General features: G+C 45.1%; 1 protein-coding gene across 2 annotated transcripts in view; it reads right to left on the bottom strand.

Annotated features, from left to right (window-relative positions):
- Positions 1-225: 225 nt before the first annotated feature.
- EHD3 (EH domain containing 3) overlaps positions 226-27,553 on the bottom strand; it is a 51,691-nt gene continuing 24,363 nt past the window's right edge. Inside the window, exons 4-7 of one of the 2 annotated variants that reach the window (XM_088444428.1) lie at positions 24,847-24,894; positions 7,278-7,690; positions 4,289-4,453; positions 226-1,694 (exon numbers count right to left, since the gene is read on the bottom strand). In XM_088444428.1, coding sequence (XP_088300554.1) covers positions 1,167-1,694; positions 4,289-4,453; positions 7,278-7,690; positions 24,847-24,894 — 1,154 coding nt within the window. In that variant the 3' untranslated portion in view covers positions 226-1,166. The remainder of the gene's footprint in view (positions 1,695-4,288; positions 4,454-7,277; positions 7,691-24,846; positions 24,895-27,553) is intronic. The other variant, XM_088444429.1, reaches the window with a different exon arrangement.

Below are 27,553 nucleotides of genomic sequence, written 5' to 3'. Positions count from 1 at the left end.
ACGTGCACCTCTAGCCCCCCCCTAGTTGCGGCCCTGCATTGAGGATTTACGTTGCGCTAAGTCTGGCCGTTTCGCGCATCATACTAGAGGCCCACATTGTGCAGCAGGTAACCTATGGCAGCGCCTCCTGCTGACGGCAAATTATCATAAACAAATTCATTAGTTAGTAATGAGCATGAAGATGGTGACTGAAACGTGGACTTGCAATAAAACACACGGAGCGCATTGTTTGAAGCATATATTTATAAAATAAGTTATATATTTAGCAGATGAAAATACCATTTGCGCACAGTCACTGTGCCTGTCCATTCTCAGCAACTCTGGATTATAAACTCCTCTAATACCGGGATAAAACAGACAGCAAGTGGCGGCAGCCATCTTTTGGAACCAACTAATATTTATAAAGCCTATAATTAAAGGAGTATCAATTCACATTAATGAGGGATGAGGCATGAAGCGCCTCGTGCCTCAGTGATGTAATTTAGAACTTGTGAATCCATCGGCTGCATTGGCTCATTATCCAAATGCTGCAGAACATCCTTTTCTTGTCTAATAATGGGCCAAACACCCCAATAAATCCCACACTACACTTACGTAGGCATCGGATATAAATCTGCCAAATTCCCATCATGAAACGGATTTAACTTAAGACTTTTTCACACGAATCAAACGTCAGACAAATGTATCATCTTGTCCTCCAGTATCGTTATTAATGCTGCATATTACTACTTACCGTGGGAGACAAATGGACGTTATTCTAAAACATCATTAAAAAGATCTGACCTCCAGGAAACGCACCTCGCAGATTTCCCAATCACAGAACATAAAACAGGTATAGACGTTCCTAAAGGCGATAAAACCATTCAAAAAGCCAACAGACCTATCCGCATAACACATGGCAGGGTAACGGTACATTGAGGTATTGGTAAAGCAGTCAGTATATAGGATGCACAATACAGCGCTACACGGACTCGGGAATACGTTATACATCTTGTTTCTTTCCGATTGGCCTTCCTTCCCTTCCCTTTTTTTTTTTCTTTAGTAAATGTCAGCACAAATGAAAACTGAATTAGCGTCTGGTTATTTTGTTAATAAAAGCTCATTCGTGTTTAGCATCTGGAAGTAAGGAACATTACTATAAATCAAAAACTGCCCCAAATCCCCCGTTACTCGGCCATCTTCCGTTTGGAGGGTGGGAGGAGATGACAGGGGAGATCGTTGGGAAGCTCGTGACCTTCTAGTTTCACCTTAATTAGGTGATTGGCTAAGGCGAACTCGTCATCGTCCAGCAAACCGTCTTTGTCTATGTCCGCCAGTTTCCAGATCTTCCCAAGGACGGTGTTGGGCAGTTTGGACTTCACCATCTCTCTTTTGGCATTGGCGCCGGTAACTTTGCCGTTGACGGGAGACAGTGTGTAGAAGATCTCGTCATACATGGGTTTATCCCTGGCCACTACCCAGTCTGCATCATCGATGCCTTCTCCCGCCCCTTCCCCGTAACCGTGTCCAAATGGCCCGTTCTGGGTACCCTCGAACGCTCCTCCTTTCACCATCTGAACCGGCTTCTGAGTTTCTTCATGTCTAACCAGTACCATCAAATGGGCAATGTCATGGGCCAGCATGTCGTCCACCGTCTCCAGAAGCTTGCACTTCAAAGGCTGAAATTTGTTAAAATCTTGGGCTTGTAAAAGGTCCTAAATAGAAAAAACATGAGGTATTAATATAAAGATGGGATTCACACTTAGCGTTGTTTTATCTGTGTGACACTATCATGAATTCCCCCAATGGGACACATTTACAAACAGTGTAATGCCAAGCAAGATTAAGCTTGCGTATTGAGCCTTGCAGACAGCAAAGTGCGTAAATCAGAGCACACAAAAAGACTGACTCTTACCTACAAATTAATTTTTTCAAGAAGTAGAATATACTGTATAAGCATGCATAAGTATAATATACTGTATAAGTATGCATAAGTATAATATACTGTATAATTATGCATAAGTATAGTATATTTAAGAATCAAATAAATAATTGTATCATAAATAATTTGTCTAAATAATGTATGAATATAATCCCTACACCTTTAATGGAGTTATACCAGTAAGTTATTGGCGACATTATTAGCACAGAGACATGGGGGAAATATGTGGGGTTGGGTACGGCATGCCTGCGCTCAGGATCCCGATGGTCAGAGTCCCGACGCCGGCCTCCCGGCAGGATTAGGTTGCAGACACCTGTCAGTAAGTATCCTAACCTTACCCCTAACCTACCCTCCCCCCTAGTGCCCAAACCTAACCCCTCCCCTCCTAGTGCCTAACCCTAATCTCACTATTTACTGTTTGGATGCCGACGCCAGGATTCTGACAGGTATCGGGATTACGGCACCGGCATTCTGAGTGCCGGGATCCCGACAGCCGGGATTTCAGCTGCATCCCCATAGGTGTCCTCATTGCCACAGTCGCACTAAACAGCCCTTCTCGGCGTACCAGGTCCAGTAGGACTCGGCTTTGAGCCGAGCATCTTTTTTGCCATGGTTTTTGCTGGAATGTGCGTATTCCTCGCAATGCGACAAAACCGCTTCACGAGAGTAATGCAAGTTCAGTTGTGCAGATTAAGACGAACAATATAAGTGTCGCATATCAAATTAATCAGTGCTATCTCGAGAAACTGTTTTGTCACATTGCAACTAAGATGGACAACCGAGTGAAAAAGTCGTGTAAAAAGACCGCTACACCACAGCTCACTCGTGCTAGGTGTCTCGCACCTGCATGGCATATACCAGGCCTGGCCAACCTGTGGCTCTCCTGCTGTTGTGAAACTACAAGTCCCAGCATGCCCTGCAACAGTTTTAGCATTCCCTAATAGCAAAACTGTAGCAGGGCATGCTAGGACTTGTAGTTTCACAACAGCTGGAGAGCCACAGGTTGGCCAGGTGGGTGTGATATGTATTAATTCATCAATTCCCGACCGCGGCTGCCCGACAAAGGAGGAAATCCCGATCGTCCTAAAGGTAAGTATTAACTAACCCAACCCCCCTAACCCTCCCTTAGGGGTGCCTAACCCTAACCTCCCCCCCTGTGCCTAACCCTAACCCCTCTTCCCTGCTGCCTAAACCTAAGTCCCCCGGTGGGGTGCCTAACCCTAAGTCCCCCCCCGGGGAGCCCTAAACCTAACCCTCCCCCCTCCGTGGATGTCTGCTGCGGTGCCCGGCATTGGCTCGATCGGGATGCCGGGCGCCGGTCTCCAGACGTCGGGGAAATGACAGGCGTCTAGATTTAGACGCCTGTCTTTCCTCCCTAGTCGGGATAAAGCAGTCTGGAAGCCGGCGGTCGGCATTTAGACCGTCGGGTTCCAGACTACATCCCGGCCAGGCCTGGCATATACAGTAGCTGTATATGGGCACATCTGTTGCTGCAGTACCAGCTATGGCCATTAGATGGAGACAGAGAGCGCAGCCAATCAAGCCCACACTACAGTACAGTTGTTCCCAGCATATTACGGTCAGGATTTACAGCCGTTACTGTACAATATAAATGTGAGTTTTGAATTCCTAGGTTTATGTATATATTATACTGACTGCACAACACACACAAGGCTGGGAAGGGGGTTAGAGTTTTATAATAATTTTCAGACTGGCAAGGGGCCAGACTTAGCTTTCAATCCTTTTGCCGCAAGTAGTAAGTGACCTTAGATCCATCTGAGCATTTCTTAAGCTGGGTACACGCTAGACGATATTTTGAACGATTTGGCCGAATTCCGACGCATCGGAACGACAGATCGTTCAAATCGTCCATCGTGTACGCTCTATCACGATGCTAACGTGCATTCCCGCGGGTCGTTGGTCGCATCTTCAGATCTTTTGTACATGCAGGAAGATCTGTCAATCTCATTAACGATTCGCCGCAGATCATGCAGTGTGAACGCTCTACCGAACGACCAGGCAATATGGTTACATTATATGGTAAATGATCTAAACACCAAACAATGCAAGATATATCGTTTGTTAGATTGCACAGTGTGTATGCACTATATCCTTTGTCCGGGAGTTCAACGGAAATCATTGACGACATCGCTTGCGATGTGTCCCCAGCTTTAGACTGTAATACTGCTCTAATCAAATCATGTTAGAACATTCCTCCAGGTGACAGGTAATACAATGTTTGGGTACAAGGAACAACTGAACTAGGTCTCCATCACTTTGCCATTCCCTGCTGACCAGTGGACACTAGAGCCTTCCCCATGCCAAGGATGAGATGGGCATTGCCCCACACATGTGTGACTGCTGTACCTGCATCTTCTTCAGGTTGGGGAAATCCCCTGGAGAGATCTGGTGCTCCCGTTCAATCCGGGAATAAATCTCCCCCAAGCTGGCGATCAATTCCTTCTTCTTGTTGTCTTTGCCAAAGACGGCCGGCATATCCTTCTTCAGGGAGCTGATGATATAAGCGTGGACCTGCGGATGGCACAATAAAACCGTAAGCTCCAGACTGTAAAAAGGTACAAATTCACAGAGAAAACGGATCAAAGCAAACACTGCAATACATACGTCTAGTAATATTCCGCAGGTTATGCTGACGTAGAGCAGAAAAGGTGAATGAACGCAGAAACTAATGAAGGACATCACTCATGAAATAATGGGTAAATGAGGCGATCGGACAGACTTTGAACACGGAACGATTGTTGGCGCTCACAGCAGTTGTGCGAATGTTAGCAAAAATCAGCAGAATGAATATTTATTTTTACAAAAGGATATTAACAACTGACTACATAATGCAGTTTATTATACGTTGTACCAGGTGCATTTTGTCACATCCCCTCTGCCAGCGATAGTCAGGTCTCTAAGGCTGGGTACACACCAATATGATGGATTGGTCAGTAGACCGATCTGTCGTCCTGGCGGCCAATTGGTAAACTGCACACACTAAAGGGGCCTATCCATTACGCGACCTGAAAAACTGAACGACTAGTGTTCAGTCCATCAGGTCGCCAGGCGCGGTGCCCGCACTGAACGTCATTCAGTGCAGGATCCCGACCTCCTATCTGGGAACATGTGGAACCTGACGATAGTCTTCAGGTTGACCAGCATGCTCCATAGATAGTCGTGGTCGGCATAGACCCAGCGTGCACGCGCCTCGCCGGTCCTTGCCGGCTATCCATTTGACGACTTTCTCAACAATGCACCCAAAACCTCCTGGTTTTGGTCGGATCATTCAAAAAGTCGTATAATGGATAGAGGTCCCTTTACTGTACCGATCGGCGGCTCGAGATGTCTGGGCTGATATCACAAATAGACAGGCATTTAAATTTACCTGCCCAGTTATGATGCCAGTGTTGGCGGTACCTGCAGCAAATGTACAGGCAGACGGCGGGTTGTTCGTACACACAGCCAGATCGCATCGGCCGTGCTGCAGGGCCAATCCGATGTCTGAATGATGATGCTCACCGAGTGTACACACCGACCGAAGCACGAGCGATCTCCAACCAAGTGTGTACCCAGCATGACAGATTGGAGACAAATTATCAAAGTCACATAAAACTTAAATGGACTCATAAAACTCTTTTCATACACAGAGGGGGTGAAATTAAAGTGCCGAAGCAATATCATTATGTCAGCTCCCCTGAAATCCCAATTTATCATGTATTTTCCAACCTATTTCATTTTTAACACAAGAAAAGCATCGCACAATTTCCTGTCACTGTTCAACCCCAGAAATGTATTAGAAGGGTAGAAAGTCCCATTATACACAGGAAATACCAAACGTGAATCATCGCTCAATACAGACAGCTTCAAATCCCCAAACCCAGCTTCACAATAGACCAGTTCTACATTATTTATATTTATACCTCTCTAGAGTCACTGACAGTCACTTTCTACAAGGCGGGAGGATGAGGCACATTAACCCTATTTCTGCCTCTCTCGGCGCACTGACATTATCATGACTTTAATGTGATTTTGCCCTTAACAATTCACCTCCATAACACTCGGTACGACAGGAAAGTGTTTCCCCCCTTTAATGCAAGACCACATTATTATGGAGGGTGGGGGGGCAGTCATCCATCCTTCTCAAAAGCAGAACTAGAGGTGTTGCCCATATCAAAGAATCAGATTCTAGCTATCACTTATCTAGTACATGCCAGAAAATGAAAGCTAGAATCTCATTGGCTAAAATGTGTAACGGCTCCACTGTTCTCTTTTGATAGATCATCCGTATGTTGGCATCCAGTCGGAGTACATTATGAACGGCTACATCACCAATGAAGGGCAGAGTAATTGAAACATTTTGCATATGGCATGCATCCGGATTAAACTTTTGTTTTAAAAAAATTGAACAGTACAGTACACTAGAAGGGGGGGCAGCCTCCCAACTTAGAGGCAGGGCAGTCTCGATTCGACAGGACTGTACAGCCATCCCACGATTATGATTTATTTTTCTCAGATTCCAGGACAGATGTGAGGTGTACCCCGCTAACGGATGACCCTTCTGTGCCGTGTGATTGAGAACCAGGTGCGCTTGACATTGATGGGGGGTTTTTAGAGGGACTGCCCCACTCTTCAGAAGTACCCATCACTCTCTTGAGTAAGTGATTTGCCCCAAAATGATGTGGCCATGTCACCCCGTTTATGAACTGTGAGAGGTCATTGAGAACAGTGTTTGGCCACCACTGGGCTAGAGCTTCCAGGAGACTTCCATTCCAAAACAAGACATTATTATCTGAAGACGAGATGTTAAACATATAAACATAGAATTTGACGGCAGATAAGAACCACTTGGTACATCTAGTCTTCCCCATTTTTAAACATATTATTACCTCAACTCTTATTGATCCTTACTTCTTCTGAAGGATGTCTTTATGTCTATCCCATGCATGTTTAAATTGCTCTACTGTCTAAGCCTCTACCACCTCTGATGGGAGGCTATTCCACTTGTCCACTACCCTCTCTGTGAAGTAATTTTTCCTCAAATTTCCCCTGAACCTACCACCCTCCAGTTTCAGAACATGTCCTCTTGTTCTAATACTTCTCTTTCTTTGAAGAATGTCTCCTTCCTTTACCTTGTTAAAACCCTTTATATATTTGAACATTTCTATCATGTTCCCCCTTTCCCTTCTCTGCTCCAAACTATACAGATTAAGATCTTTTAGTCTTTCCTGGTATGTTTGTGGTGTAGACCTTGCACCATTTTAGTTGCCCTTCTTTATACAGTCTCTAATGTATTAATATTCTTCTGGAGATATGGCCTCCAGAATTGAACACAGTATTCGAGATGTTAACTCACCTTCGACAGTCGTGCTCTTTTGATCAAGTCATTGAGTTTTCTTAGGGCCGCATTGCGCGGAAGACTTTGGATATCCCTAAAAAGATCCTGCTCCTCCGCCTCAAACAGCTTGCGGTTGTCAGGAATGAGAAGAGGATGGGACCAGAAAGAGCCTATATAGACCCTGATCACCTCGGGGGTGTTGACGATCTTGCCCAAGGACCACATGAGGGCGCCGTAGACTCTCATCAGCTGCTGGGTCTCAATCTGATCTGCCTTGTTGAGGACCACCCGCATCTTATCCTCGTGATTCTTCAGAGCTTTGATAACTTCCGAGAACTCATCAGAGATGTCCAGCTTGTGAGCATCGAAGAGCAGAATGATGCGGTCGACTCTCTCAGCGAACCATTCCAACACCGCTGCAAAATCATAGCCTGAAACGACAATGGAGGAGTTTATTGAGTTATTACAGGATGGTCGACGAAAAAGACCATAGGGTTTTTATGGTGGATTTTACCGCCTTTGAGCAAATTTCATTTGAATGGTTTGTACAAGCTTTTGATGTTTTATTGTGTTATCCATCAATGCCCTTATATAATCCGGGCAGACTAGTTTATTTTTGTTGCACAGCTGATCTAGATCATATCCAAGGGCCACAAACACCACTAGAATTTAAATTTGTCTAAAAAGTTAGCAATTCTTTTAACTGATAACTATCATGAAACATTTACTTTTACACACATTGGACAGTGGTTTGTTGTTCATTTTTCAAATTGATCTTTACTCCAAACTTCACAATATAAACTTACTAGCATAGGGGTCTAGTTACTAAGCAGTGTTAGGAGACAGAGTGAAAAGTGATAAGATAGTGATAAGGTGCCAGCCAATCAGCTCCCAACTGTCATATTTCAAACACAGCCTGTGAGATGACAGTTGGGAGCTGATTGGCTGGCACCTTATCACTTTCTTATCACTTTTCACTCTGTCTCCTAACACTGCTTAGTAAATAGACCCCTTAGTGAGTTACAGCCACAAATTTTTACCACAAATGGGACAATGCTCATGAAAAAGAGGAACACAGAGTGGAGGTGGCTGGATTTGTAAGTAATACAGGGTGAGCAGGTGAGAGTTACGCAAATGTATTTAGAAAGTCCGATAAATAACATTTACAGACTAAATACTATAAAATGTAAAGTAAAGTAACCAGTGTGCTTATATAACAATTTATTACAGACCCCAGTGCATCTAATAATACTGTATACATGAATAAGTTCTATATATTGTTTAATATTTAAGTAATAAATATGTTTTTATTAAATCCATTTTATAATGGTATGTCTGTAAGTACAGAATACCCTCTTGAACCCCCACTCATCTATATAACCTTATGTCGGAAAAATACATTCCTATTTTAGCATGCCGATGCGTAATCATGCGCAAAATCCAATACAAATCCAATCTGTTTAGCTCCTTTTTTGGATGGAGCACATATTTGCAGGCACCACTGCAAAAAGACAAACACCAGGCACTTGCCGAAATCCTGCACCCCTGACACTAGTCACAGAAGAAAAACAAGAAACAAGAAAAACAGCACTGAAAAGGTCTGAATGGGAAAAACAATCAAACATTCAATAGCAAACGAACAGTATCTAGGAGAGCCAATAAAGCATGACAAGAAAACTATATATATATAACAAACAAACAAACAAACAAACAAACAAACACATGGACATATAATCATTGACCAATTTAAAGATGATTTATGCTAAACCAGTGGTTCCCTAACTTTCTTGAATCACGGCGCCCAAGAGTATGGGCATTTTTTCCATGGCACCTCTAGGTCAAAAGTTTCTTATTGAGAAATTTAGCAAAAATTCTTCAGTGAAATAAATTGTGTCTACCTGTTACTCTAAAGCTGGCTACACATCGAAAGATTATCTGTCCAACCAGCCAACTAGTAGATTGTATTCCTTACCAGATTTTCATTCCAACCAATCAGCAATTTGCTCCCAGACGCTGAAAAATGGACCGAAACTGTTGTATGAATAAATAGTTTAGATCAAACGTTTAACAAACTTGTCTGAACGACAATTTTCATCTGTTTTCTGGCATTTAGGAGTAAATTGCTGATCATTTACTCCCATTCCTTACCAGATTTTCATTCCAAGCAATCAACAAGTTGGCTGGTTGGATGTAAGTTGTTCTAGTGTGTGGCCAGCTTTAGGCTCAGATATGTTGTGGTGGACAAGGTTGTTCTGTTTGTCCACGCATTGTAAGATTGGTGGCCACCAGCACTTGTTTATCCAATCACATTGACTATAAATATTTTGATTTAGTTCTGGACCACCAACCTGAGGCACCCTTCGCAAGTATCCCAAGGCACCCCAGGGTGCCGCGGCTCCCAGTTTGGGAACCACTGTGCTAAACAATAAATACAAAACCTAAATGTATAAAAACACAAAACGATATAATAAATCTAAGTATAGCCAGCAGCATTATTCAAATAATCTGCCAAATAATAAGGCGGCCATAGATTTACCAGGATCACCCTGAACGAGCCCCCAAAAACATAGTGCTCCTCAAACACCGGGGACAAATCTGGTGCCCATAGAGGTCCCTATTTTTTCCCATTCCAGTAATATGATGGAGAGTCATATTGCTAATTACTATCCCTGCTTTTGGGGCTTTCACAATTCAATGTGTTCAGATGGATCTCATTCTATCAAACTGATATATATATATATATATATATATATATGTTATAAACCATGTCCTTGTCCTGCATTGTTTTGTACTGTTAATAACTGTTTTTCTTATGTGCTCGTCTATGTATGAGCTTTGTAAGGCGCTGCGGAACCTTTGTGCGCAATATAAATAAAAATAATATTAATAATAATAATAATAATAATAATGTGTTGTTAACTATTAAAAAGTTCTCATATCAGGCTTTATTGGCTTTCCTAGATACAGTTCATTTACGATTGATGGTGTCCCCGTGCCTCCTCCCAATTCAATCCCTTTATTAGTGCCGTTTCTCATTATTTCCTACTCAACGGATTCCCAAAATCCCAGCACAAAAATCCATAAACTTCCCTATACAACAAGGTGATTTGTGCAAAAGATGCCATTACAAAAAGTGCATTGCACTGTGTGTTGAAATAAAAAAAATCTCTCTAAAAAGGTAACAATGTTTTAGGGGCCCATTTATCAATGATCGCTTTTACAAAGCGATCAGGACATGCCAGTAACGCCACTGATCGCATTGCAAAAAGCGATTCTATCGGCCGGATGTATCATCCGGGACACGCAGGGACACGGGCTCCGAAAGGATCCTGTCCCTGCGATGTCTCCGGAGAGCTGCTGGCCAGTGCTGGGGGTGGTGCACATACACAGTCCCGTGACTGCACATGCACATCCGACATAGCTGGGGAGGGTTCCGGTGGATCTCTCTGTCGGCTAATAGTGCACGGTGTAGCCCATAGGTCTTCAAACTTGGCCCTCCAGCTGCTGTGGAACTACACATCCCAGCATGCACTACCACCTTCTTGATATAACAGCATGCTAAAACTATGGCAGTGCATGCTGGGATGTGTAGTTCCACAGCAGCTGGAGGGCCAAGTTTGAAGACCCCTGGTGTAGCCCATAAGCTACAGCGGCTAACGTCATCTTCAGGTGGCGTTAGCTGCGGGAGCCAATATCTGGAATGCATCGCATTCCAGATATTGGTAAAATTGGCAGCATCGCATCCCCCATAGAAACCTATGAGGGATTCAGCTGCCAGCGGTTATGGAGGGATCACAGCAGGTATCGGAGATACCTTCTGCGGTCCCTCCTTAATACATACGGGGGATACTTCGTATTTGAGGTAAAGCCCCGAAAACGTGTGTTTTCAGGGATTTTACCTCAAATACACTTTGATAAATGGGCCCCATAAACTGGTCTGAAGAGAGTCTTGCACAGCTTTATCTGGGAGAAAAAAATAAAATCGCCCTAATGCAGAATAGTAACCAGTAACGGCAAGGCCATTACGTTGGCCACATGTGGGCAGACCCTGTCGCTCCGCCCAGTGCGGAGATCTACTTTCCTTTGGCAACGGTGACAGCTGCAGTCCACAGAGCTATGTAATTGGTGCTGGAGAGCTTACACTTTTTATAATTCTTTAGCCCAAAGGGCATACATTACATTACCTTTAGATTGGAATAGATTTATATTTATTATTAGGACTGGGATAGTTGGGGGTAGATTGGAACTGCAGATTAATTAAAACACCCTCGGACCAAATGTCCATAAAGTAAATGATGTTCCCTATGATAATACATCAGACGCTCTACTTCTGTGACGTTAATGTAGTTAGGACAATAAAGTTTTGTTCTAAGTGTGTTTTTTTTTTACAGGAGTAACAAATCTATTTTAGTCAGTGGGACCTATTTATGAAAGCGGTTTTGCCGCAAATCCTCCGAAATCATCAGATTTCCACATTTGGGGCCTGATTCTATATCAGCCGCATCCATTGCTGCGTCTTTACGCGAATGCTGCTACAAAGCTCGTTCCCTGCTGTACATCTGTGTATCTGAATGTGCCAGGACCGAGGCGCCCACCTGCCAGTGCCCGCAGGCGCTGTAATACCACTTAGTGCATCTTTAGACTCTACCATCGGTCGCACCATAGAAACTTACACCAGGCCTATGTCAGGTGCAGATTATTTATCTGAATATGGCCCTCCTACGTGAGCGGTTCTAAGTCTATGCCTAAACGTAGGAGGCGTGGCCATGTCCCCTTAGGGAAAAGAAATAAAAAAAATAAATAATAATAACTTTTCAGTGTGATCGCTCCTCCCCAAAGTCATAGGAGACTGCTGCAGCCCAGCAAATAGCAACGTGTGCTTGGCCGCTGTGAGATAGGAGGGAGGGGCAGGGGGCGGCCCCGGGTCCCTCCAGCAAGCCCAGGTAATTCGCACCCGTTGCCCTCCCCCTCTCTGGCAAACAGATTGTCGTCATGTGCTGAGAGCACTGATTGGTCAGTTCTGTATCACAAGCCACCAATGTAACATAGCAGTGACATTTTCATTTACCGGCTACTGGCGGCTGGTAAATCCGTCGTTTCCCCTTTAATCCCTGGAATTCAATTTTTTAAATGAACTCGTATGTAAAAATATGATCGATTTTACTATGGTGTACAGTAAATAAATGTTCACAAGTTCAAATTTTTTTTATTTTACTTTAAAAAAAAAAAAATGGTAAAAGTTCTAAACTTCTAAGAAAAATAGGCAAAAACCCGGTAACATTGAACAGAAGCGCAGACAGACTTTTCTACCATTATACCTGACAAGTGTTACAGCGCAGGCTCCTCTGTGATTCCGGAGTCACACGGACCCGTTATGTAACTTCTTTCTATAACACGGAGTCTGTTTCCAGTTAGACTGACAGCTAGAAATGTTAAAACATCACCAAGGAGGAGCAGGAGAGGGGAGAAACCTGAGGGTATTCACTGCACTACCATAGGCGGGCTTCACGCGTTATCCAGATTTCCAAACCCCTCATCGATATTCAGCAGGCGCAAAATCAGCGGCGCAACGTCTGGAAAACTCCAGTAAAGAGAGGTCAGAAAGCGACGGTGTACAGCCGGACATTTACTTAGCCACAGATATTTGTCACAGTAGGGAAGACTGTAATGAAGAGAAACAGCTGTAGACAACATAAAGAGACAGAGGACATGATTGGTAGTCGTACACAGAAACGCACGCAGTAGCGTCCATTGGTGGTCTCCCGTCTGCGACTTTATGCAAATGCCACCACAAACACAATCCCTCATGTACATCCCTGCGGCAAAATGTGCAAGGACTGACACGCCCACTTTTAGCGCCCATGCACGCTGTAAATACGGACTGGTGCATCCCTTCGCATCATCGAGACTTGCACCAGCCCTGTGGCAGGTTACGGTGTCTACATCTGACCCCAGCCTCTTATCTCTGTGCACCTGGGAACGAAGCGGCTGGCATTCCTCCTCCCATAAATACACCCACAGAACAGACAATGGGCCTGATTCAGCAGGGAACGCAGTTGCTTATACGCACGCAATCGGTCATTTGTTGCGTACTGCGCATGCATCACAGTGCGAGTGGGCAAACTAGCAATTGCGTTCAGAACCTCGATTGCAGAGGCTACGCAGACCCAGAACAGAGTGATTGACAGGAAGTGCCATTTGTGGGTGGTGATGGGGGGGGGGGTGGTCGGGCGAACGCTGGCATGCCAGAGCGTTCCAACGCCGTTGCAGGGGCGTGCATAAATTAGCCATTGTGTGGCCATAAGCAGCCATAGCACTGATAGCGCGCGTGGCTGGTAGCAATTTCTGAGTAAGGTCAGGGCTTGTGCAAGTGTGCGTATGGGTCCGATGTTGCCGATGGTTTCGCTATGTTCCCCTAGTATACGGATGTGAGTAAGGGGAAGTGGGCGTCCTTTTTTCAGGCTGTGAATACAAACATTTAAATATCACCGCCCCTGGCCTTGCCATCCCGGAGCAGACACGCCTGGTTTACGGGAGCGCCAGCTGTCCCGCCCCTTAAATGCCTCTGCCCGTCAACAGAGCTGCCATCAGTAATGATGGGGCCCGGGCCTGACAAAATAGGCAGGGCCCCTTCCCTTAGGTGGGGGGTGGCAGTTTGTCAGAGGTGGGCGTCGCTGTGGATAATGTGGGTGAACAGCATGATGGTGGGGGTAAAGGTGTGAGAGCAGGGTGAGGGTGTGAGAGCAGGGTGAGCGTGAGTATGAGAGCAGGGTGAGGGTGAGTATGAGAGCAGGGTGAGGGTGAGTATGAGAGCAGGGTGTGGGTGTGAGAGCAGGGTGTGGGTGTGAGCGTGAGTGTGAGAGCAGGGTGAGGGTGTGAGTGTGAGAGCAGGGTGAGGGTGTGAGTGTGAGAGCAAGGTGAGAGTGTGAGAGCAGGGTGAGGGTGTGAGTGTGAGAGCAGGGTGAGAGTGTGAGAGCAGGGTGAGGGTGTGAGAGCAGGGTGAGGGTGTGAGTGTGAGAGCAGGGTGAGGGTGTGAGAGCAAGGTGAGGGTGTGAGTGTGAGAGCAGGGTGAGGGTGTGAGAGCAAGGTGAGGGTGTGAGTGTGAGAGCAGGGTGAGGGTGTGAGTGTGAGAGCAGGGTGTGAGAGCTGGAGTCTATGTACCTGATTAGTCTCCAGCCTCTCCTGCCGTCCTTCCTCTGCACCACATGCGGTGGCTGTAAATAGCTTCTCCGCCCCACAGCTGCTGCTCCCTCTCTCCCCAGCTGCTGCCTTCCTTGCACAGCCTCTCATGCTGCTCCTGCTCCAGCCATGCGGGACCCGGGGGGCAGGCAACGCATTTTTTAATATAGCATTGGTCGCAAGCCAATCAGAGCTTGCAGACCGACAGCCAATTAGGAGCTGCAACTGCGGCCGCTCCTGATTGGCTGCCGGTCCTCAAGCTCCGATCAACTTGCTGCAAGCTCCAAATTAAAAATACCGCCGGCACTTTGTCCACTACGCTGCTTCCGCTGCTACCCGGGCCCCCTTTCAGTCCGGGCCCGGGACTATAGTTCCGGCAGTCCCCCCTGATGGCGGCCCTGCCCGTCAATCAAGCAGAGGCATAGCAGTGATCACACAGGAACTGTTCTGCACATTCGCAGAACAGGTCGTGCGCACGCGCGGATTCCCGATAATCGGAAATCTGATTGGGATTTGAATCAGCCCCAATAATAAGATTGCAGCCTGTTCAGTGGGAGCCAATGACATTACCGAGCCCTCTTAAAGTCTGTCTCTTCTTTCCAGTTTAACATTGACCCCAATAAGGAAAACAAGTCAACACTAGGTACTAAAGAGCTCATTCAGAGTCGGTCGTGAGCGCTCACAACCGACTCGAGGTTGCCCCACAGCGCTCCATCGTTAGGGGCGCTCCATCGTTAGGGGTCTTGTAGCAGACGGGGCGAGCTGTCGATGTTGAGTGACAGCTCGCCCCGTTTGCTGGGTGGGCAGGAGGAGTGCCCGGCCAAAAGGAGGCGTTCCAGTCGGAACGCTTGCCGTTTGGGGGCGGACCCACTGACATCTTTGCTGATGTCAGTGGGGAACTTCCTGCTCGAACAGAGCAGGAAGCTCCCTGGGGCTTACGAGTGCCCAGACCCTAGCCTAGGGTCTGGTCGTAAGCCCCGATGGTCGCGATGGTGTTCACCATCGCGACCATTATTATTATTATTATTATTATTATTATTAACAGTTTCTTATATAGCGCAGCATATTCCGTTGCGCTTTACAATTGGAAACATTGATAGAACAAAACAGGGTAATAACAGACAGACATAGAGGTAAGAGGGCCCTGCTTGCAAGCTTACAATCTATAGGGAAACAGGCATTGATACACAAGGATAGGTGCTATATATATTGCAATTTGGTCTGGCCAGAATGCAGAGTTTCTTGGTGGGCTGCATGATCCAGTCACACAGGAATGTCGGCAAAATGTCAGGAGTATGTGAAAGAAAGACAATATGTGAGGTAATGTGTGGACTGTGAGAGGGGATGTGATAAGACATGGAAGCTATGAAGGTTATGTGGTCGGTTCTGGAATCTGATAAGCTTGTCTGAAGAGGTGAGTTTTCAGGGAACGCTTGAAGGATTGAAGAGTAGAGGTAAGTCTTATTGTGTGTGGTAAGGCATTCCATAGAGTGGGTGCAGCCCGAAGAAAGTCCTGTAACCGTAAATGGGAGCAAGTAATGCGTGGGGATGAGAGACGCAGTTCTTGTGCTGAGCGGAGAGGTCGGGTTGGGAGATATTTTGAGATGAGTGAAGAGATGTATGTTGGTGTAATTCGGTTAATGGCCTTATGTGTAAGTAACAGTATTTTGTATTGAATACGGTAGAAAACCGGCAACCAATGGAGGGACTGACAGAGCGGGGCAGCAGACGATGAACGTTTGGCAAGGAAGATGAGCCTCGCAGCTGCATTCATAATGGATTGTAATGGCGATAGCCTGTTTTTGGGAAGACCAGTAAGGAGACTATTGCAATAGTCAATGCGGGAAATAATGAGTGCATGGATTAGAGTTTTTGCAGTGTCTTGTGTGAGATATGGTCGAATTTTGTATATGTTTTTTAGATGTATGTAACATGATTTTGAGACAGATTGAATGTGGGGAACAAAGGACAATTCAGAATCAAGGATGACACCAAGGCAACGAGCTTGTGGGGTGGGGTGGATTGTTGAGTTATCAACAGTGATAAAGAGATCAGATTGGTAACTGTTATTGGCCGGTGGAAATATAATTAATTCTGTTTTAGAAATATTAAGTTTCAGGTAGCGAGATGACATCCAAGATGAAATGGCAGAAATACATTCAGTGACACGGACCAATACAGATGGTGATAAATCTGGAGAGGATAGGTAGATTTGAGTATCATCCGCATACAGATGGTACTGAAATCCAAAAGAGCGGATTAGTTTGCCAAGAGAGGTGGTATAGATTGAGAATAGTAAAGGACCTAAGACAGAGCCTTGCGGTACTCCAACTGATAGAGGTAGCGAAGAGGAGGCAGAATCAGAAAAACGAACAGAAAAAGAGCGATCAGATAGGTAGGAAGAGAACCAAGAAAGGGCTGTGTCCTTAAGACCTAGGGATTGTAATGTTTGTACGAGAAGAGAGTGGTCAACAGTGTCAAAAGCAGCAGAGAGATCTAGAAGAATTAGAAGTGAGTAATGGCCTTTAGCCTTGGCAGTGACCAAATCATTTACTACCTTAGTCAGTGCTGTCTCTGTGGAGTGCTGGGAAAGGAAGCCAGACTGAAGTGGGTCCAATAAGTTGTGGGTGATGACCATCAACCTGGTCGGTCGTTAAGCTGTGGGTGGTAACCCACAGCTTACCGATCGACAAGGAGGCAGCCGTTCAGGATGCAAGCGGCCGCCCTGATTCAGTGCGACCGCTTATAACTAACGACCGCCTCTGAATGAGGTCCTAGATGCTTAAGTAACAGAATAATTCTCCTTTATCCAGGAGCAAAGCGCAATTATGGAATGGTCCTTTTATGTCAAGTTTTATGGGCTGGTTTCCACAATACAACTGTAAAAAAGCATCAACACATTGGGGTCTAGTTACTAAGCAGTGTTAGGAGACAGAGTGAAAAGTGATAAGGTGCCAGCCAATCAGCTCCCATCACTTTTCACTCCTAACACTGCTTAGTAAATAGACCCCTTGATCTCTTTTAAACACAGTGATGAAGCCCCGCTGTTATTAAGCACAAAGGGCTCAGCAAAGTGCCAATATTTATTGCAGGACAGAATGGGATTATCAACCTTTATACATCCTGAGCTCAGAGTGTTTACGCAGCACTAACCCACTTCTACAGGCATTGTGCAGTGTCACTAGACAGGGTTCTCCCTCCCCTTCCCATGATTTGTAGCAGAGGCCTGGAATGTCCCCTATGCTGCCCTCTAATCCAATTAACCCCACAGTGAGGGACCAGGGAAAATCAGAATCGAGGAAGTGCGTCTCCCTCCATTAAAACAATATCTTGTATGGAACGTGACCTATTCAGGAGGGAAATGTATTAATGCTCTGTCAGCACGCCGCTCACGAGCGTGACCCGTTCAGAGATTCCAAAAATTCCTGGAAATTCTAAAAACAGCTCATTCAGATAATCTAATATATACATACATATATAATTATACATACATACATACATACAAACACACACACATTTATGTATTACTTTAAAAACAAAGCTATCCTTTTTCCTGCACGCTTTTGGTGCCTATTAAAGGACATTCCAGATAATGTCCAATATATTTCTTAGCACTCCTAGAAATCCCCCTTTTTCCAGGGGGTTAGAGCTCTCTGTAAATAAGATAATACAGGAGGTGCATAATGGTGCACGAAGTCTTTACTGAGAGCAGATTAAAACCACTCGCATACAGCATGTGCGATACATCGCTATATCACAGTAACCGCTCGCATACAGCATGTGCGATACATCGCTATATCACAGTAACCACTCGCATACAGCATGTGCGATACATCGCTATATCACAGTAACCACTCGCATACAGCATGTGCGATACATCACTATATCACAGTAACCACTCGCATACAGCATGTGCGATACATCGCTATATCACAGTAACCACTCGCATACAGCATGTGCGATACATCGCTATATCACAGTAACCACTCGCATACAGCATGTGCGATACATCGCTATATCACAGTAACCACTCGCATACAGCATGTGCGATACATCGCTATATCACAGTAACCACTCGCATACAGCATGTGCGATACATCGCTATATCACAGTAACCACTCGCATACAGCATGTGCGATACATCGCTATATCAAAGTAACCACTCGCATACAGCATGTGCGATACATCGCTATATCACAGTAACCACTCGCATACAGCATGTGCGATACATCGCTATATCACAACAAAGGCATTGGAGGCAGAATCATCCAAACCCTGAACTTTAGCCGATGTCACGATGTCCGTCCACACTCCTTCCTGGACTAGTGACGTCACCGCGTTCACGTTCTCATCATCCACGCCCAGACGCGTTTCGTCCAATCGGACTTCCTCAGTGGGTTGTCATTGGGAAATCGGCTAAAGTTTGGATGATTCCTCCTCCAATGCCTTTATTGTGATATAGCAATGTATCACCCTATTGTTAGGGTTAAGGGGGTGGGGGTTAGAAGGCAGGGTTAGGAGTCTTACTCACGTCTGTGTTACATCTGAATGATATTGTTCACAGACATGTCGCTGATACACACTGGCCGACGGGTACCAAATATATTGGCCGAATAATTGATTGGGCAATATATCAGTCAGTGTGTACCCAGCTTTATACACAAATTATGTGTGTATAATATATATATATATATATATATATATATTTTACAGACACACAGACCTATATAATTTTGCTTCCCTGCCCGAGCACCCTGCCAGTGGACTTGATTTTTTGAATATGCTGTTAAAAAGAGCATTTTACCAAATAATCAAACAGCCCCTGCCCACCCATGGTTATTGTACAGTTAATGGAAGTGTCCTGATGGAACTGTGTATACACCTGGCCGAAAACGCTTTCACGGAGCGGCGAAACGCAGGGTGCACAGTGTCAGTCATTGTATACAAACAAATGGGCGCATGTACAAATTGTTACACAAGTATTTGCCTTCTTAAGACTGGGTATGGCAATGGTCCGACAGGTAGACCTTAACCAAGTGCTACTCGCCAACCACTATCTGATTACCTTCCCTCCGCATTCTTAGTACCATCTATATTTTTTGACTTGCTGGTGAACATGACCACTGGGAAAAAGATGCCCAGGCATAGGGTGAATATCACAGCCAGAGTCTGTAGAACAGCCCAGCACCAATGATATTGGCTCTGATATTAGCACAGATGCAATAAGCTCTGGAGAGTGATAAAGTGAATGGAGATAAAACTACCAACCAATCAGATCCTAACTGTCATTTTTCAAACATAGCCTGCAACATGACAGTTAAAAGCTGATTGGCTAAGACTTTATCTCTTTCCACTTTATCAATTTTCAGAGCTTAGTACATCTCCCCCAATATTATGAGGTATAACAAAACTTTGCGCTAACAATCTGTATCGCCACTTACCACAGCAATACAGGTTTTAGCACCAATTAAATTTACCAATAGGAGGATAGTGTGACCTGCACTAATATGTATAAACTCCCCAGACCCGCTCTAATTTTCGAGTGAAATTTACCAATCCCCGGCAAAAACTGCGCACCTCTGCGAGGGCTCTCTCTATTTCACCGGTAGCTAAACATTGCCAGCGAAGGGTCATAGTACAATGCACGTGCGGCGGGAGAATATTTATAACTCCCATCAGTCCCTGCCCTATTGCAGCTTACAGTCTATACGCTCACGCAGGGGGTGGGATGCATCAATGCTAAAAATGCGGTCAAACCTTTGAAAATGCAGTTTTCAGAGGTTTGCCGCATTTTTCATATGTGAAACAGCATCCAATCAAATTCTGATGGCCATTTTATAAACTGTGCTGAATAAATGATAGCTAGTAGCTGATTGGTTGGAACATTATCTCTCTCCACCTCAATCTCTTTCCAAGGTTTGATACATCTCCCCCACACAAACTAGGGCACATTTTAATGTCAGCAGTCAATTAATCTATCTGTATATATCTGACCTAACTAAACCCAAAGCTACATTTGTGTTTTTTGGTCGAGTTATGCATTAGGTGAAGAACTAAAAGGGTAGCAGTTTTACAAATAGAGAGTCAGCACTCCATCCCTTGTTTTCCCTGACCACCCCTACCCATCCATCTTACCAACTCTGACATCCTTCTTCCCTATATCTGGAGAGAAGTCATGTCCCTCATCCAGTCCCTCCCCTCTCTCCACCTCCCCCCCTTGACCCTAGCCCTTCACATCTCCTCCGCTACCTCTCTCCTTTGGCCTGTTCCCATCTTGCCCACCTCCTTAATCTCTCCCTCTCATCTGGCACTGTCCCTTCTGCATTCCAACATGCCATTGTCTCTTCCTTTCTTAAAAAAAAAACCTACCCTTGATCCTAACCTATCCAATTACCGACCCATCTCTCTCCATCCTTTTGTCTCCAAACTCATTGAGAATATTGTTTACAAGAGCCTTACCACCCTTCTTCCCTCCCACTCCTTCCTTGACCCATTTCAGTCTGGCTTCCGTTCTCTCCACTCCACTGAAAGTACCCTCACGAAAGTCAGCAGTGACCTCCTTGCTGCCAAATTCAATGTCCACTACTCTCTGCTCATTCTCCTCGACCTCTGTTTTTTTATTTTGTCACTGTGGACCACCCTTTCCTCCTGAAAATCCTTCACTCCCTTGGAGTTTATGACACTGCCCTCTCCTGGCTGTCCTCCTACCTCTCCGGACGTTCCTTCTCGGTCTTTGCTCATGACTCCTCTTCAACCCCCACCTCCACTTACAGAAGGGGTTCCCCAAGGTTCTGTTCTTGGTCCTCTGCCATTTTCCCTTTATGCATCCTTCTGCAGGTGCTCATCAGCTCTTTTGACCTCCAATATCATCTCTATGCTGATGATACTCAGATCTACCTTTACTCCACTGATCTCTCCTTTTCTCTACCGACTCGTATCTCCAACTGTCTCGCTGCTAACCCTTCCTGGATGTCCCAGCATTTTCTTAAACTTAATATGTCTTAGACTGAGGTGAACATCTTTCCACCCTTCCGAATAACCTCACTTCCCACAATTTAATTATTAATTGATGGCACAACTATCTCCTCTAGCCCCAAAGTGCTTGGTCTTGGGGTTATCCTGGACTCCTCCCTTCCAACCACACATTCAGCACCTCTCGCAGTCCTGCCAGTACTTCCATTTCAAAAATATTTCCAAGATCAGACCCTTCACTGGACATCTCCAGATTGGACTTCTGTAACCTCCTCCTATCGGGCCTTCCCGACTCCCACCTCTCTCCACTCCAATCTGTCCTTATGCTGCTGTTGGCTCCAAACGTTCTACATCTGCCTCCCCTCTCCTACAAGGCCTTCCCCTTCAGAACCCAATTCAAGGTTCTTACACTTATTTACAAAGCCCTCACCTTTACATCCCTGACCTAATCTCCCTTCACACTCCCATCCATCCGCTTTGCTCAAAAAATGCATGCAGTCTCTCCTGCCAACTGATTATTTCATCCCACTCCCACCTCCAAGATTTTGCCTGTGCTGCTCCCTACCTCTGGAACTCTTTCCCTCCCCCCTCAGACTCTCCACAAATCTTCAACGGGCTCTCAAGACCCACTATTTTATCAAAGCCGTCCAGAACTCATCCAAACTCGCTGCTACATGCTCCTTTTAACCCGGTCTACCCCATCTGTGTCACGCCTGTTTGTCTGCCCCTTCCCATTAGAATGTAAGCTCTCATGAGCAGGGCCCTCTACCCTCTTGTACATCTCACTTTTACTTTCATCTACTCCTTACTCCCAACAAGTGCACCTAACAGTTACGCCCTGTTACTTGAGTGTTATGATCGCTAATGCAGCAATGTATTTAAATATAAACCTTGTCCTGACTTGTATTTTACTGTAAATCACTGGTTTCTTATTCACTTATGTTTATGTACTCTGTAAGGTGCTGAGGAACACTTGTGGCTCCATATAAATAAAGGATAATAATGAAACTAGAGAGACTGTAATATTTTAGACTTGATCAACAGTGTAATAATTTTACATTTTAGTTTATTGCTTTTTCAGTTGTAGTATAGATAATGATTGTCCACGTGAACCCAAAGCCTCCATTTTTTTTGATGATGAATATGAAGTACCTCCTCCTCCTGCTGGAAATCAAATTACATCAGTCTTCCACTTGATATTCTCTCATAAGGGTTTGTATTAAACACATTGTATTAGTTTGTTACGATGTTTAGGTGTATACCCAAAGTTGTTTACCTCTTAAACAGACCAAGGGGTAAATTTACTAAAGTGAGAGTTTTTAGAAGTGAGTTTTAAAAGTGATGTTGCCCATAGCAACCAATCAGATTCTACTTAACATTTAACTAGCACCTTCTAGAAGATAATAGCTCAAATCTGATAGGTTGCTATGGGCAACATCACTTTTAAAACTCACTTCTAAAAACTCTCACTTTAGTAAATTTATCCCCTATTGTCATAAAAGGACATGAAGAGGTCATGAAAAAAAAAAAAATACTAATCTAGCAATTCTTTTTATTCTAAATGATAAAACAAGTGACCTTATTGGAACGGTCTCTGCTCGCGATCGTAACAGAACGCTGCAAATTCCTGACGGGACAATGGGGTAATATACAACCCAATTTTAGTAATACAGGTATCACTTACTGTAGCCCTGACTGACTTCTCCAGTATACAGGGCCAGGCAGGGGCTTAAATAGGTATTTTAAGGGCCCCATAGCAAAAGTTTGAAAGGGTCCCTATGTACCACCCAATGGTGACAAATGTATAACACATGTAACTTTGACAGGGAAGATGGGCCCCCCCCCCCTAAGCTGTGAGCCCCATAGCAGCTGCTCCCCTCGCACCTATAGTATGGTAGTTACACCCATGGGACCAGGGCTAAGCGGGAGAGGAGACCGATGTATTTCGTGGATGGACACTTAAGATGCACTTTCAGTGTTAATTATGGGGGTCATTCAGACCCGCTCGTGAGCGTCAGAACGCTCGCAAGCGGGTCGATGTTCCCCATTGCGCATGCGCACGACGGAGGGAGCTACGTCGTGCGCATGCGCGAGACCCGGGGAGCGACGGGCTTTCCATCGCTCCGGGTCTCGCACCAAAGGGGGCGTGCTGTCGATATTGATTGACAGCACGCCCCCTTTGGTGGGCGTGCCTGCCAGAGGGAGGTGTTCCCATGGGAACGCTTACCGTCTGAAGCCGGCCCCAATGACATCACTAGTGATGTCAGTGGGAGTGATTTTGGCTCTGATAGAGCCAAAATCACTCAAGGGCTTGTGGCAGGGAGACCCTACCGCAGGGTCTCCGTGGCAAGTCCGATGGTCGCGATGGTCAAGACCATCGCAACCATCTTTTTGGCCGCTCGCATATGCTGTGGGTGGTCACCCACAGCTATACGAGCGGCCAGGAGGCCGCTCCATTTTCATGGAGGAGGGCCCTGATTCAGAGCGAGCGCTCTGGTCAGAGCGTCCGGCTCTGAATCAGGCCCAATGTTCTTTATTTTCTTGCTGTAGAGGAAAAAAGTAAAAACTGCAATTTTGTTTTTCAATCCCAATTCATATATACTTATGTGGGAATGATCATATAGGGGGGGGGGGGGGGCTACACCACTTATCCCTAACTAGCACCAGGAGATATATTAGCCCCCTGCTTTCTGGTGAGTTCTCGAACAGGAGCCGATTAGACACTGCTACTCTTCTGTTTGGGGACTAATCTATATTACACACCCCAGCGGTTGAGCACTATATTGGCCCCTATTATTCACTAGATGATTTATCATTATCGTTCATCATTTGTTTGCTAAAAAGGTCTAAAACAACCAGCGATGCGCGTACCCGGTGGTCGTTCAGACATCTATCATCGTGCAAACATGCTGGTCAACCGGACGATAACGTCAGGTTGAGCATGTTTGCAGATGATGGATGAGCCTGTACTGAACAGCTGCTCGCTCAGTGCAGGCTCATCACAGACTGACAAGCGACTGCACGATTACAATGTAGTAATCGTGCAGACGGTTTCATGTCTGCTAGTGGATGGACACCTTATCTCCTAGAACCACGCAAGCCAGGGACCTTATTCCAATAATTGGGGTAGGGAAAAAGGATTTTTTTTTTTTTTGTTTGTTAAAAACAGCTTTATTTCAAAAATTCCTTTTTACATGATTTGTAATCCAATTTTTTTTTTTTTTATAAACTTCCTGAACAAAACAACCAGCACCAAATGAAGGAGGCAATATGTACATTACAGACGTGAGTTACTGTATTAATGCAGAATGCACTTCTGCTTTGGCGCAAATGCCCAGCGGCGGTTAATGTGGATGTTACATTGTCAGAGTCGTTAACGAGATTAAAATAAATCCATGCAAACCAAGATGCCAAAAGCGCTTGTGCATTTCAATACCTCCGTAAACGCATCTGCGCAGACCACTATATCCATTCTCCTCTTGCGCTGGACGGGAAAATGAAAAAACACACAAGAAAAACACATGAAGCATGCAGAGCCATCTGACACACGTATGTTCTCGTCCGTTATGTAACTGGTACTGATTGCAAAAGGAGAAAAAGATACTGTCACACCGTTCCTGGATTTCCTGCGCCGCGTAAATCCAAGTCTTGGCTGCAGCTGTGTCAGACACAATGGAAGGGAGACAATCCAGGTAATATTATACGTTTAATTCTGGATTCAAGTGATCAGGGACATTTTGAAACAGTCACTGGCCAGGAACGTCAAATACATTTCCAATGCATTCGTGAGACAGCGGGTCCGAAACTGCACCCTGCACCCTGGATTACTGCTGCAGCACTCGCGGAGCATTCTGTGGACGCTCCAGTCGGGCACCCTACACTTACCGGAACAGCCGGTCACGCCCTCTTCGGCGCAACTTCCCGACGTCTCTAATTCAGTGGAGAGGGGCCGGCGCAGGGTGCCTTGTTAAGACTCTGTTCTGTAGGCACACACCATGGGGGGCATGTGTGGTGCAACTTTAACTCATGCGCAATTGAAAATCATTGACCATTTGTACAGATATCAGCACTGCGTACGACAGAATCAGGTCCTATGGGAGAACTTTAGGATTGCACACCGGCTGACTAGGGATGAGCGCAATTTTCAAACAATCCAGGATATATTTTCTCCATTCCACATATGGCCAATATATTTTATACATTTCGTCCCAAGGAATGTGGTCCTATGTGTTCCCAATCCTACCCCACCGCAGTACACAGCGGAATGAAATGACAGTCATCTTCCCACCTCCCACAAACACGGTGCAGAACGATATTCCGCAAACACATTGCAATGACAAAACTGCACTCTGCTAAATGGCCGCTTCGGTTGCGAAACTCGATTCGTTCTCAATTTCATTGCGATTTCGTCCATTTCTATAAGCAAGTGCGATTAGAGGCTCTTACTGTGGCCAAAAAATAACATTATAACTGAAAACGGTGACAGACCCCCAATCCACACAACCGAAGGGCGTTGCGCTCATGCCACACCCATTTCAATGAGGCTCCACCCATTTACCCTCCAGACCATATCCCATTTGACCGCTGAGAATTTTAAATGTCCCACAAATGTTGAGAGTGCTGGCAGGTACTTTAATCCTGCATTCACAAACCTGGGATTATAGGGGATCGAGCATTTTACACATTTCAGTCGACAGATTATTGAAAGTTGACATTTCTGTTAAATAAAAATATTATGCAATCTAGAAAAAAAACAGAGGTCGTTAGACGCAACAGTAAATAGAGATATTATACATAACGAGCAGGTAAAGGTTCTGTTTAATATTAATTTCCTATGTTACACATAAATTGTTACACATCATGTCCGTGCTGAGTAATTTTTTTTTTTTTTAAATACATATTTATGAAGCATGTTAGGAGCGAGGACTTACCATAGCAGGCAGTGAGTGAGTGACAGCTTTGCAGCCTTGCTTTGCAGAAATGTGCTGCAAGGATTGGTTGATCCGTAAACAGGGGCAGTGATGTCACAGTAACTCAAATGACTTCAGTCTGCTTTTTAACGGTGCCAGATCCAGGACACTGTCCTAAGGATGTGGTAAGTGCTACAACTGTCTGTAGTGAAAGGGGAGGTGGAGGGTGGTAATGTTTTACTTTTTACCAGAGATGTAGGAATGTCAGGTCAGGGTTTATAGCTGAAAATGCCACTTTACGTGTGTTGTAGACCATTAGCTGACTTTACAAGGATTTGCACTGTGACTTAACGATACGGACTTTGGTAATAACGAACTAGACAAGGAGTTGTAAAACTTGTGACAATTTACTAAATTCCACTATGTAACAGGCTAAACCGATCACCTTCCTTTATTCCTCAGTTGAGTGAACAATTATTCTCCGAGAGCATTCGGAAAGCAATCGAGGGAAGATTGGGTTAGTCAGCGACAACTTAAAATTTACCCATCACCAAGTTCCTCAATGAAACCTGGGGAACAGATACAGCGCTCTCATAAATATCGCTAGGAGCCTCAAAACACGTTCGCCCCAAATGGTGGCGACAGTCCTTCTCGGTCATTGCTGGAAAGGATGATGATGTTTTAAGAAACAATCATTGTTTTATTTTAACAATATGTTTTGTCCACAAATCTTCTGTTTGAGTTAAGGTGCCCACACACATACCGACTTGCTCCCAATCAGCCAATGTACACGATTTCCCCTGAACTCTCCCTGAACTCTCCCCGGTAGTCGTGGTCACGATTTGGAGTTAAAAATGTCCAATCTGACTTAAGATCTATCTTGCAGCCAGTGCATTGTATCCCAGATTGGCTAATCTGCCCTACAGCACGGCAGATCTTAAGATGCGATGTACGACGAGCGGGGACGCGCATCGGCATCGTGATCAAGTGTAGAAACTCACGATTTGGCCATTTTTTACATTATCTGTCGTCACGATTCATCGAAATCGGCCAAATTGGATGAAAAGTCGGTATGTGTGTGGGCACCTTTACACCTGGGTTAAATGATAATAATAATATGTATCGCACTAACACAGACGCTGTTTCCCCAAACATAGTTTTACTTGGACAACCAAATTTGTGGATGAAGGTAGAGCTTCCCAAGTGTCAATCATTGTCCACGAGAAGAAGTCG

The sequence above is a fragment of the Taudactylus pleione genome, unplaced genomic scaffold, assembly GCF_031769625.1.
Source record: "Taudactylus pleione unplaced genomic scaffold, aTauple2 ptg000363l, whole genome shotgun sequence".
Classification (NCBI taxonomy): domain Eukaryota; kingdom Metazoa; phylum Chordata; class Amphibia; order Anura; family Myobatrachidae; genus Taudactylus; species Taudactylus pleione.
The sequence above is the reverse complement of the archived record's forward strand: the minus strand, read 5'-3'. Positions and strand labels throughout refer to the sequence as shown.